This window comes from Lineus longissimus, chromosome 12 (genome assembly GCF_910592395.1).
Source record: "Lineus longissimus chromosome 12, tnLinLong1.2, whole genome shotgun sequence".
Taxonomy (NCBI): Eukaryota; Metazoa; Nemertea; class Pilidiophora; order Heteronemertea; family Lineidae; genus Lineus; species Lineus longissimus.
In genome coordinates, this window is record NC_088319.1 from 10979328 (window position 1) to 10993156 (window position 13829).

Sequence of the window (13829 nt, forward strand, 5' to 3'; positions counted from 1 at the left end):
CCGTCTGGTAGTGACCCCTGCCCTCAGCATTTGGAACCAAAAACTTTGAAAAAAGTTTCTATAAGGCGCCAATAAAGTTAGATTTCTGCTAAACTACAAATTCAATTTTGAAATCCTGCGGTGAGAAGTTTATATTCGTGTTCCTCTACTAATCTAATGAAAAAATACTCAAACAAAGGGTAAACTGAGAAAGTTTGCAGTAAAAGTTGACAACACACATGGCCTGACTGACCTCTGTCTCTGAATGTGGTGGTGTCCCAAAAAAAGGCCATTCGTCTATGACCCATTTCCAGCATAAATGTAGCATTTCACAGTCCTGTGCATTGCACTTTGATTGATGGCTCTGCCATCTGCATCTGCCTGAGCTGCGTCTATATTCCTTTTCAGTCAACCTGTGAAAAAATAAACATTTTGATCACTTGCCTAGGCCTACTTGCTACTGGTATATACTGGGCCTGCAACTAGCTGGCGCCTATGGCTATTGCCATAAGGACTTGGCTGAGCCCATTGCCAGATCAGACGTGGTGATAAGGCCCAGACTACGGACCATGCAGTGGGATAAGTCATACTTGACACTCGGTCGGGTTGGCCCCGGCCGTCTCCAAGCATAGGCCTGACTAAGACTCAAATTGATGGTTTTCTGAAATATCTGCAGGATTTTGCGATCGCCAAATACATGTACATTGACAGGCTTTCACAGGCAGCTGGAGTTTAATTGACTATGACATGCAGATCATAAATCAAATATCAGAACTATTTGATATACCACGGTGGACACTCAAATTGGGCAGTGGAAGAGAAACTAATTTGAAAACGTTTTCATATTTGAATACTATTCATATTTGAATACTATGACATCATAGTTGTTAAAAGAGTGCTGTCTGGCCTCACCTTCTATGTTCAACTAACAATTTTTGAAATCATTCTTGCAAGAAATACCGGTGTGAAAACGTTTTCACTTGTGAAACTTCTCCAGTGTTGGAAGACACGAACAACTTCAAGTAGACAATCATGTGTGGTGCAGTGTAGTTAACTAATTTCCAGTTGCCTGTAGAAAGGGGCAATTATTTTTGCACACTTGATATTTATAGTAATAAAGGACATCACATCTTATTTTGATCCTGTCAGGTGCTGCGCTCTAACGGAGAAATAAAACCTATTGGGAATACACTCTGTGATGAGTAAAGCAACGACACTCATCAGAAACAAACATTATAATGCTTGGCCTGTTTCGACTATATACTTGTGTAAGCCAATCTATTTGAAGGGTCATTGGCCACTCAGTCAAGTGGGACTTGAGACGACCGACTAAATATATCATTTGCAAATCATCGGAGAAAACTTTCAAAGTTTGGTTAAGATGATGAGGAAGGCGCTATGTGTGATTGACTGTTGCTGTAAGGAGCTCTCTAAATGCTTTGAGCTCTCTCTCAGTAATGACACCAATCGAATCTTTTTGATCAGATTGGATGAGTTCATTATCATAGTCCATATTTGTAAATGTTTTGTCTCATTGAATGATTGTGGCTCAGGAGGGCGAACTACTGTACTGGTCAGATTTCTTTTTGAAGTTTAGGTTTTATTGGTCTTCGCCTCAAAGCCAAACAGGATTTCTTTCATTTTAGTAAGTAACTATTTATAATAATAATAATGAGTCTTTTATATAGCGCAATTCCGTGACACTATAGTTCTCGCTCAAAGCGCTTTGGGATATCATATTATTACCCCGGTCTCCACAGAAATCAATCGGGGGTTTCAAGGAGCAACCAGAAGGTGCTCACTTGAACTCGACCAGTAGGGGAACTAAGTAGTGACTCGGCCGGGAGTCGAACCCACGACCTCCAGGCTCCTGATCATGAGGCCGACTCTCTTCCACTGCGCTACCGCGAAAGAATGGGTGAGTGATATGAACAATCTAAAACTCTAATGTACATTTGTACATTTGGTTTTGAGGCAAGGATCACAAACTAGTTACTTACATCTAGTTTTGACCCTGCTCCCTAAATTATTAAAATAGAGTGGGCTTTTTGATGTAATACCCCAAGCGGTAGTTGTGGTGAAAGGGTCAAACCAAATAATTTTTGAGAAGCTACCGATTAGTCCTCAAGTGGTTTTTAGATTTGGTCAAGATAGTACCCCTGGTTGTAGGATAACCAGGAGCCTAGCCAACTCTTTTGTCTTGCCAAAATCATGCCCCCCTGCCCCCCCCCCCCCCAGCCCTACAAGCTACGCCCCTGATGTTAACAGAGAACTGACTAGACGTGATCAGTTAAGTATTAGTTGAAGGTAACGTGAATAATATTGGAATGGGATAGTTTTTAAAGGGACATTATAGGCAGCAGCTGGGTAGGCAAGATAAAGTTACACAAATTCGCCAATAGGGGTCTCTCACATCTCACAGTACGTTGAAATGATTCATGCTTGTACAAGGAATATATTTATTGCTGAATCTGACATGACCAAGGGCCCTTACTGTGTATATTAGTCACCTGAAGATGGCCCAATTAGCCCCTCTGCTCTTGCCTATAGTTCCCCTTTAAAACATGCAGTTTTTTATCATTGCTTGCGCATGCCAGGTGCGTATGCCAGGTGTGATGCCACTTTCCAGGTCCGCTTGCTGAGATGGAATAGTGTCATCATGAGATGAGTCCAATCTTCTAATCCCCTCTGACAAGTCAATCGAGTCAAGGTCTTCACCTGGGGGCATGAATAATACATTTATAACAGTGTTCATTCGTGCCACAAGTCATCAGCTTAGGAAGCGGGGACATGATAATATTGTGAGTTGACAATAATCAGTGGCTAATCCCTGAAGGGTTAGAGGACTTCCATTAGAGAAGAAGTAAAGGTGTTTACCCTCAACAGGGAGTTGTATAGGGTCCAGGGTAATGGCTAAGAAGAGCATAGAGCTCGTTCCACAAGCAGTAACAAACTGCATGTAAAGCGCACCAAACCGCCTATGGTGACAGGTGTTTCTCTGTCGGTGCTGCACGCTTGTGGAATGAGCTGCCACAAAACATAACTTCCCAGGAGTCCACTGCAGCATTCAAAAATGGGTTAAAGACCTGGTTATTCAGGAAGTTTTATGGGGAGTAGCGCTTTAACAGCAATCGTTCTGAGAAGTGCTATATAAGCACTACAATATTATATTACATGTATTATTATATTATATAGAGACAGGCATGATACTGACGAAAAAGGATGGATGTCGTTTGTGATTTGGACTGTAGTGAAACACAGAAAAGTTTTTGTCTAGTTGAAAATAACCTTGATGAGTCGATATATATGCATCAAGAATAAATGAAGTCGTTATTAATTCTTGAATACATGGATAATGGGCATATCCATCCCTTAGTGTATCTAGTCCAACTGTGTACTAAAGTCATGAAAGTGTTGAATCCACTCGGCCCAGTTGGAAAACTTCCCGATTTCAAACCCAGCGGGACGAATTTTTTGAAAATATCATGCTAACTTCCTATTCCAATCTCTCTCCTGATTAATCTTGTTTGTTGTTGTTGTTTTTGTTAAAGAGACTCTCGGGAGAGATTTGGCGCAATTTATGGACTTGAAAAGTGCGTAGAGCAATAATGTTGTGTTTTTTAACTTGCGATGGAGAATATGCATGATATGGAATATTTCGGAGTGTAGAGAGTAGTTCCTGACAAGGGGCTGTGTATTGTATGTAATCAAGCCAGTGTAGTCAGTTGGTATGATAGAATTTAGAAAGGGGCGTACATGTAGAGAGCTCTATGCCGCCACCCCCCCCCCCCCATAAAAGTCACAAAAAAGTGTGTTTTTGATCATACCATGTATGTTTTGATCGAAGTATTTTTAGGAAAGGTCATATTGCCCTCCAGAGAGTCGTTTGCCCCCCTCCCCTACCAAAGAGCAACCCCCTAGTAGTAGGTTGGTGTATGCGGTAGGAGATATAGTGAGCAAAAATTTCAGAAAAAATTTTTTTTCACAAATTTTTATTTTAGTGGATAAAGAAAGTTTTTCCTGTAAGAAAATCCACTAAAATAAAAAGCCTACAAAAATTCTGTGGTTTACAGAACGAGAAATTTCAGTGCCACAAGTCAGCGATTACAAAGAGTTTTTATATCAGAAGCAATGGGAAATTTACCTGAGAGTAGATGTAAGTCATTGATAATCAAGCATGCCCAGAACAAACCTAGTGTAACCATAGTGTGACCACAGTCAGACTGTGACTTCCCATGGCAATTCAATTTGTTTGCATGTCATTGATGATACGATTTCAAGGAGACATTTCACAGATGGTTCCTATCGATCAAAGACGAGACAAAATGTCGGAAACATTCGAGATGAATCGACGAAAGAGATCGATTCTAATTGGCAGTCAAATCAATTGCGTCTGTACCCGGAGGCAGATCGATTTGACTTGACCTTATGACCTTTGATCTGTGTTTTTCTGGCCTCATTGCTTGAATAACCTTTTATAAAAACCAAGAAATTTAGCGAGGCACATGGTTTAGCTGTGACAGGTCTTTTGGCAAATGTGATGATCTCACGCTTGATAAAGGCAACTGTGAACTTCCTGAAAACTCAAACTCATAGGCTGAAGATCGTGACTTCCTAGGCATAATTTATGCATAAATTATGATTGATTATTCTATCCAACTTTGTGAGCGGTTGAAACATTTTGACATCGACCTAGTGTCCATCTTATTCTCTGTAGGCCTAACTAACAGTTACCAGATTCCTGTTGTTGATGACAGGTGAGCACACGGCACATGGTCATTTCATGGAATAAAACTGAAAAATCATTTTGTTAGGCTTTCCTTAGGCTTTTTAGTTCATCATCAGTATGATAGCCTATAGATATTTCTACAAACATACATTCAACAGTTGGAAAATCATCCATTACCCGGCAATCTTTCATATAATAATCCAGATTGACTTCCTCCACCTGATGGGCCCTATTCAACATCATGAAAAGAAACTTCCAATATTGCATGTTACACTCCATTGCGGCTATAAGGTTTGACGAGCAATTTCCTTAAACGCCATGTAATCTGTCGGGCGCTGAGTTCCCGAAGGAGAATGGCCGATATGGCAAAAGCTGCCTGTTGATTTCAATCTCTTGGATAAATCTCTCGAAGATATCATGTATTACTGTATAGAGTAGAATGGGGTAATTGTAGCCCGGGTTTAATTGTAGCCCCTGCCATTGATATTGATTGATATCCCCATGCATCAAACAATGCAGGGGCTACAAATAAACCGGGGCTACAAATACCCCATTTAAAGCAAATTTCCTACAAGCAATACAGTGCCCTTCCCGCACCTCAATCGGTATGAAAGCTATTCATGCATTCATCAAGTCATATGCAAGTTTCTGAATGGAACCCTCTTGTGGGCTCTGTTGTCTACGTGTTCATCAGGCTGAGCCTAGCTCACTGATTTGTGCCAGACTTTTAGACAGGAAATTAGAAGGTGCATTTTCATCTCCTGAAAAAATGTAAAAGTAGGCTGAATGACTGGTTAAACATTCAAGTGTTAACGGTTTTGTGGAATTTTAAAAAGAATACAAAGTGATAAATACCGATAGCAATAGCAATGAAATGGATTGAGAACACAGAAGAAAAAGATTGAAGAAATGCACATTAAGTTGAACATAAAGACTTTTCAATAGTTATCATATTCTTTATGGACATTCTCATGCTGTTTTTTGGCTGCTAATGTTTCCGCAGATTCCGCTCTACATTGTAAATGGCCATGGCCAATCAAAAATAATGGTCTTCTGTTATTTTAAATCAAAAGATCCAATCATTCACTTGAGAGTGCCCTTGGCAGTCTATCTTATTAGAATTTCCATTCAATTAAGTTTTCAATTTAACTTCCCATCAACTTGCTTCTTATTTGTCAAAGGCGGTATAAGAACTTGAGATAAGATCGTATTAACTGAGCAGAAATGTTTCAAACCCTGAAAAGGCTCTGTTGCTAATTTGTCACTTTTCCATACGAGCGTAAAATTCAATTAAAAAATTGTCTTGTCAAAGACATCTGGTGTAATTGTGATTTTGAAAAGTGACAAAATATTAAAATAATGACAGGATGCGTTGCTTTAATCCTCAGTGCTGTGAATGAAACTAAAGAAGCTTTGTAGAATGTTTGAATGTTCGAAATTGCTGATTAAATCGGGTGTTTTCAAAATGTTGTCAAAAATGTATAGGTTTTGGTGTTACTCAAGGTCTGATCTGTCAAGATCTTAGAATTGGGTGGCAAATGTGATATGATAATTCCTTATTGCTTCATTGAGTCTTACTTTCAAATTTTAAATTTCTTTTCCAGGGTAAACTTGGGATAAATTAGTGATTGGCCTAACCAGGTTGCGGTGGCTAATTAGTAATGGGAGTTGGAGAGAAGATTAGAAGGTAAGCTTGAATTACGATTGTACAGGCCAATAGCCAGGGGTGATAATGTGAAGCGCTTTGAGTAACTGAAACAAGTTGGATTAAGCGCTATATATTTAAGTCTGATGATTAATTAATTGAGGGCAAGTTTCTTAGTGATTAGCCTGGTGTGTTTTTTTGACTACCGCATTTTCTTTGTAAAATCACCAAAAAATCTGGGTGCCATTTTCTTGTGAAATGGACAATTGGTGACCAATCCAACTAATAGCAAAGTACAGATACATGTTGATTGTGCTATGACCATTAGGGACTCGAGCATCACTCCAATAACATTCTCAACGAATAATTTGCAGTTTGCGATAATATTTGTCATTTCCTCTGAGGTTTAGTCGAGATTTAATTATCCCAGCAAGCTTTTTAGCGGCATTGCCTCGCCATCAACAAAATTTGTCAGCCTCACTGGGGATTGCAATTTTTCGGGGAAAATGTTCGCTGGCACACGACGCTGAGTAACATGAGTAATGCATTTCGTCTTGTTTGTCACACTGTTCTGTCCATTAAAGTAATCAGTATGTTCCGGTTATTAGATATTTACGCTTGTTCTATAATTAAAACTTGTAATATTGTTAATAAAGATTAAAAGAAACAATATTATCGTCGTTATTTTTTAGTGTATGATTATATCGAAATTTAAAATATATTGTACATGTACATGTAGGTCATATGAAAAGAAGGTTAAATCAAAAACATGAGCATTTTAGACGCGGAACAGGTTTAAAATCCCCGATCGTTGCCCAAGAAAGGTTCTCAATTGACAAAATGAGCGGTCATCCTAAATTGCGTCCAGTGGCGTCCAACGCGAAATAATAGGGTGTATATGGTTAAAAATGTTTTCAAGCTCCTAAAACACTTTCAATAAACAACATTTAGAAGTTTAGTGGAGTTTGGACGCAAAATAGGATGACCCAAAGTAAGTGCCATTGTTTAATGTGTTTACAATTAAATGCAATCAAACTACGTCATTTACGATCGGGGATTTGCGTAAACTTTTACCCCTGCCACCGCCCAGGCACCTGTGATTACCCCACCAACAAGAGATTCGTGTCGCCAATGTGGTAATCATTACAAGTCGCTGCAACAAAAATCTCTTGTTGGTGATGTGCTTTATTTCAAGTGGTCTTACCCTAAACAAAATCTTCCTCGTTCTGATCTTGAAGAGACACTTGACCTTCCTATCAGGTTTGAAAAATCTCCTCGGGAGCAAAAGAGGCTGAAACAACCCAAAATGTAATGCATATCTGTGCTAGTGCACAGCTCCAACACACACACACTTCTAATGTGCTCTAAATCCTAGTTGTGGGTCTTATGTAATGGAACCTAATTACTGTGGTGACCATGTATTGTCTAGCTGTCACCATTGAATTCTCTTACACAACAATGTCAAATGTTGCGGTCAGTCAAGCCAAACAATGACCAAATTCCCTGTTCTTCACTTTTATCAGCATTTTATTCATTGCTGGTGCTGGGCACAGGCATATGAAATTAAGAGCTGAAAAGCCCCCACAGCCCCCCAATCGACTGACAACCCCCCCCCCCCCACCCCATAGGGTTGACCATCTAGGCACCACCATTTTGATCAGAACTTGAAATCCTAAAGCAATTAGAACTCCTTCAACTTGTTCAAATAATCAAAATGAAAAGAACAGACTGCCACCTTTAAAATTGACATTCACTTCATTTTGAAAGTGTTCTCATTGCTTTAGGATTTCAAAATCGAGCCAAAATTGAAGAACCTCTCTATTCAGGACACCCTCGGGACTGACAATTCCTTAATAGGGAGGTGTTCTGATTAGAGAGGTCAAATTGAATGGAAACAACCGATTTTGGGACCAAAACTAGTGTCCTTAATAAAGAGGTGTCTGCTAAGGGAGCTTCTACTGTAGCGGTGCCTATGGTCAAACCCTTAACAAGAAAAAACACTTTCTTCAATGACCGGAACAATTTCCAAATTTGAGATGAGGGAAGGAATTACATTTGGGGCCACACATCAGAACGTAATCTTCTTTGCTGGGACGCTATCCATAAATTGGTCCCATTGGGGACTAGTTACTTGTATGTCAATTTCTTCATGTAATCATATCTATGTGATCGACCCACGGGAAATCGGGAGCAAAATTTGCAGAAATTGTTGGCAACTTGAAAAAAGTGTCTATATGTGAAAAGATCTGTTCGCCGAGAAGGAGTGTTCCTCTGAATGTTTTTAGCTCACTTGGGTGAGCTTATGTCATCACATCTTGTCTTCTGTCCGTCTGTCTGTCGTCTTGCCATCCATCGTCCGTCCGTCTGTCGTCCGTCAACAATGGTGGCACGTTTGCTCACTGTTGAGTCTAGAAAGTTGAAACTTTGAAACTTGGTGGGAGGATGTCTTATGACAACATAGCCACATTGTGCCACATTTTGTCATATTAAAAAGTCAATTTAACCTCCATGTATCATTTCGACTAAAGCCCCTCTCTCTCTACAGAAGGGGCGGGAATCACACTTGAAATGGAAGCCAAACCGAAAGTGAACAACATTTTACATTAGTTATTTCCAGTGTTGACTGATGTCACAAATCACCATGCGCACAGTAATTGGTCAGTTCAAAATAACACATAGGGCATGGACCTGGTTATCGCCAATTAAGTCATCCCTAAAATTAGCACTGGAATAATCTGGCCATCGTCCAAACAGCTATCTTGAAAACAGCTCATTGCATGGGCATGATGATACTAGTCCAAATATCTTCATAATATCTACAGAGTTAAAATTCGAAGATGATTGATAAATTGGTCCCAGAAGAGTCCTTGTTACTTACGTATGTAATTTTGTCTATTACGTTGACCCTGGGGAAATTTTAGCCAAATGGAAAGAAATTCTCTGTCTTAGAAAAAAGTCTCCTGTATGATATTCACATTCTGTAGTCGGTCTAGTCTTAAAGTCAGAACGTGTCGTTCGCAGATGGTGGGGAAGTGCTTAGCAAGACTTTCACTGTCTGACTGGGGCTATGGGAGTATCACAGTGGTAACATCAGCACCTGTCACCTCTGAGGACCGGGATTCGATTCCCGGTCAGTCCCATTACACTCATTTGATAGATACGGTGACTCTCTTCGACAGTGAAGGTTTCCTCTCGGGTCTCCGGTTTCCTCCTACTTACATAACAGTCGTCCAATATTGTTTATAGAGCTAGTAATGTCCCAGTAGACGCTCAGCTCTCGGCTCAGTTTTTTAAAACTTTCACTGTCGCTTGTCCGGGACTGAAGCTAGGAGGGAGAGAATCGACGTAGAGCGGTGGAAGCCCTCCTTATCTAAAAAAATTGACCATTGGTCATTTGACTGAGAAAAAACCCAATGTTTTCTCAAGGGTGAGCCTCTCTTTCTCATACGTACATATTGACTCCTGGCTCTGCATGCTCCTGGCAATGCCTGGTGGCAATGTGTCATGTCATCATGTATACGAAATTAAATGTTCATCTCTTGCCTTCGGCTGTGACAAGCATTTGGCAAGAGAATGACAATCTTTTGGCAAATTTTCTACTCTACAACTCCTCTTCAGTATCTAGCTGCTACATATCATCAAATACTACAGATGATCTTCTTTTTCCCATGCACTGCTCATTGTTGGACATCCCTCTGGCAAGCTATCGACATTTTTTTTGGACATATCTGTCACCATCTTATTATTTCCTGCTTAGTACATATGTCTTTTGGGTTATTGATCGTCCAGGGATGTCATTTGAGTGCGAACGTGGTTAGTAGGATGAAGTGTGTCTAAAGTAGTTATTGCTCAATCTGACTAACAGGGTAAGCACTAACAACGGAGGCTGATTGCAGATTTGTCGGTTATCTTCACCGTGGCTAATGAGTATTCCCACGAGCCGCGTTTTATAAAACTCATTAGACGATAGATGGCATGTCCTCAAGCCGGGTCACAGGCCTATAGTGGAATATGTGACCATTTCTGAGCTAACACTCTGCTTTGTATGTTTCATCTTGTTGCCTCTTCTCTCTATGATTACCATGCTACTTTGACCAACTCTTAGCAGGATACAGCATATCAAGCTATGGGTTTCTGATGAATAATCAATGTCTCAAGTTGAAGTTACTGGACCTGGGTGGAATGTGGTGCCGTGAGCAAAATGTCAGAAGTGCTTTTCCACAGAAGCTTCATTGGGAAAATGTGTAAGGTCGATGGGTTGGTTTCTCATTGGGAAGTTTTGATGCCCCCAGAATCCTTTCAAAGGTTCCCCATTGTGGGATTTGAACCCTTTCAATTCAGCATTTTGACCTCTCTGTAGTATAATTTCAATGACATTTTCTTTTTCGCTGCCATATGTTTTTGCAATTATCTGTGATCGTGAACTTAAAAGGCATGCAATGATTCAGGGTTTACAGTAATCTACTTCTGATCCAATGTCACCTTCCTGAAGGAAACCTGGGACAAAATGCTTATAACAATTGGAAGTTTGAATGGCCGCGGGCCGGTGTAAACCTAAGGGGGAACCAGTTCATAAATCTGAGCACTGAAGAGTACCCCAGACAGTGGGACCAGTACTCAACACTACTTTTATCCTATGAAAATTATCCTCATTGGCATTTTCAAGATATATCTGAACTAAATCATCAGCCATGATCACCACTGGTGTCAAACATCCCGTAGTATTTGTCACAAAGTGTTTCATTCATACTGCTGGTTAGTTGTCCCTTGGAGGAATTATACTTGACAAGTATAATTCCTCCAAGGTTGTCCTTTCTCTGCAATGCGACAGGACCTCTGTCTAACATGTATCGCACCATTGCTGCTGTCATCTATGAAATACCCTTAGCACTGTCACATTGTGGAGAGAATGGCAGAATAATTCAATTGATTTGAGGATATTGTCTTGTGAGGTATCAATGATGCTTTCGGAATGACAATCAGAGAATCTTCCCGGGGATTCGCTTGTCCTGCAGCCAACAGAATGATGGTAGCATTACACTCTAAGAAATAAAAATCTTTTTGGTTTTTCGTCCAACACAAATATGAACCCCATAGGGGTTTTTCGGGGACAAGGGTTTTTTCACAATGTCAAAAACCATTTGGGGTTTTTCATTTTACTAAAAAATCTACACGGGGTGCATTTTTGTGTTGGCCGATGAACCTTTAGAGCTTTTTCAGAGGCTCAAAAACCTTTATTTTGAAGAGTGTTGACCTGGCTGAGTCATCGTAAAATTTCAGTTAGAAACTCTCTAGAAGTACATCCTTTAGAGTGACGTATGCTGCCGTTGAAAGAGGGACATCCTGATCCCATATGTGAAATTGAATTGAAATGAGGAATTCTGCACTAAACTGGGTGTCCTATAGGGCAGGCTTCCTCCTGGCAGGGGTGTCCATATGAGTTTGAGAAATTCTGGTGCAGTTCCCATTCTGAGAAAAAGATCTGAAATTCCTGTTAAGACCCAGGCACAACTAGATTTGAGAGCACATTTGAATTGTGTGTGTGTGGTAAAGTGAATAAGATTCATTAAAACAGTAACACGAAACTTGTAAATTCCCCTTTGACTTTGATTATACCTGCCTCCAATTCCCTTTTTAAAATGGAACAAAGCAAAATTCCATTTAATAATGCTGATCAAAGCGAACGCCAAAAATTATATCGAAATTCAGACTGACAAAAGTTCTACATGTACGAGGAAATTGAGAATTAAATTGTCAGGAACTGGTAAAAATTACTTTGAAAATGCACTCATTGTATTGATCAACAAACATGACAAGGGCTAGGAAAGAGAGTGTGTTTTAACCCGTTATCTGCTAAATTTTGAAATTATGTTTAAACGCAGAATTTGTATGCCATGAGATGATTTTTCTTCAAAATTGTTTTCGAATTTAATTGACTTGTTGTTGTTTAGAGTTTAAACTGATATCAAGGGCTGCACAATGTCAATTTCAACATGTTCTCAAACCACATCCTGACAAATGCCAAGAACTACGAGTTCTCTAGGAAGCGTTCTGGTCATCCGACACCTGCACCCAGGACAAGCTTATCAAGGAACAGGAAAAATTATGACAGGTAACATTTGTCTCCAAAACAGAACTGTCTGTCAATGTGAGATTGAGAATGCAACAGAAGATAATCACTGAACCTTGGTGATACAGGAGATTTGTATCATAAATAGAAATTTTCTGTTTGTCTCACTATATGGAGGGACAGCTACCAACCTACAAACATCAGATCTCGTTTTCAAATATTTGTAAACGATACTAAGCTAACACTACGAATATCAGATCTCGTTTTTTTAAACGTTTGTAAACGATACTCAGCTACCACTACGAATATCAGATCTCGTTTTTTAAACGTTTGTAAACGATACTCAGCTACCACTGCGAATATCAGATCTCGTTTTTTAAACGTTTGTAAACGATACTCAGCTACCACTATGAATATCAGATCTCGTTTTTTAAACGTTTGTAAACGATACTCAGCTACCACTACGAATATCAGATCTCGTTTTTTAAACGTTTGTAAACGATACTCAGCTACCACTACGAATATCAGATCTCGTTTTTTAAACGTTTGTAAACGATACTCAGCTACCACTATGAATATCAGATCTCGTTTTTTAAACATTGTAAACGATACTCAGCTACCACTATGAATATCAGATCTTGTTTTTTTCTTGTATTTCGATTGTATTCGATATATACAAGCATTGTAATCTCTCATAAATCCACAAGTGTGCCTGATCTGTGCTTCGAATTCATCTCATAAGCCTCAGCTGCGAAGTCATGCTGAGCAAATTCCTGAATTCTATTGAAAAGGCGGGACCCATGGTGTTTGGGTGATAATCCCCATAGTAAGATATCGAGCATCATCATAAATTCTCGTATTTTTATGGTAAAATAACTATTCAGAGTGGTGTCTGTCTCTCCATCCGTCAACATGGGGCACGTTTGGTAACCGTAAGACCTAGGCACTTCAAATCTGGCCATGAGGAAGAATAGCCAAGGAAATGCCCCTGATAGAGAATTTAGCATGGTTTGACTTAAATTCTTCTCACCAGGGGGATAAAAGTGTAAATTACAAAGACATTTTTGTCGATAGAGCCTTGAAATAAAATTTAGGAAGTCTGCGTGCAGGTAGGTTTTGCTATTAAATTGAAACATTTGTAAATAATACTCAGCTACAACGACGAACACCAGATCTTGTTATTTTCTCGTATTACGATTGTATTCGATCTGTACAAGCATCATAAACTCTCGTAAATCAACAAGTGTGCCTAATCTGTTCATCGAATTCATCTCGTATCTCATTATGATACAAATCGAACATTTTTGATTGATACTACCAGTTGGCGTTATTGAGCAAATATCTGCGTTGACCTAGTTTTAACTTGATTTGAATTTCCCGCTCTTGTATACTTCCGAAAGTTGTGG

General features: G+C 39.6%; 1 protein-coding gene across 1 annotated transcript in view; it reads left to right on the plus strand.

The window, feature by feature from the left end:
* The first annotated feature begins 32 nt into the window (after window positions 1–32).
* The window catches only part of LOC135496597 (N-acetylated-alpha-linked acidic dipeptidase 2-like), a 150568-nt gene continuing 136771 nt past the window's right edge, over window positions 33–13829 (plus strand). Inside the window, exons 1-2 of the mRNA XM_064785996.1 lie at window positions 33–120; window positions 6313–6395. Of these exons, the coding sequence (XP_064642066.1) occupies window positions 6370–6395 (26 nt within the window). The 5' untranslated portion in view covers window positions 33–120; window positions 6313–6369. The remainder of the gene's footprint in view (window positions 121–6312; window positions 6396–13829) is intronic.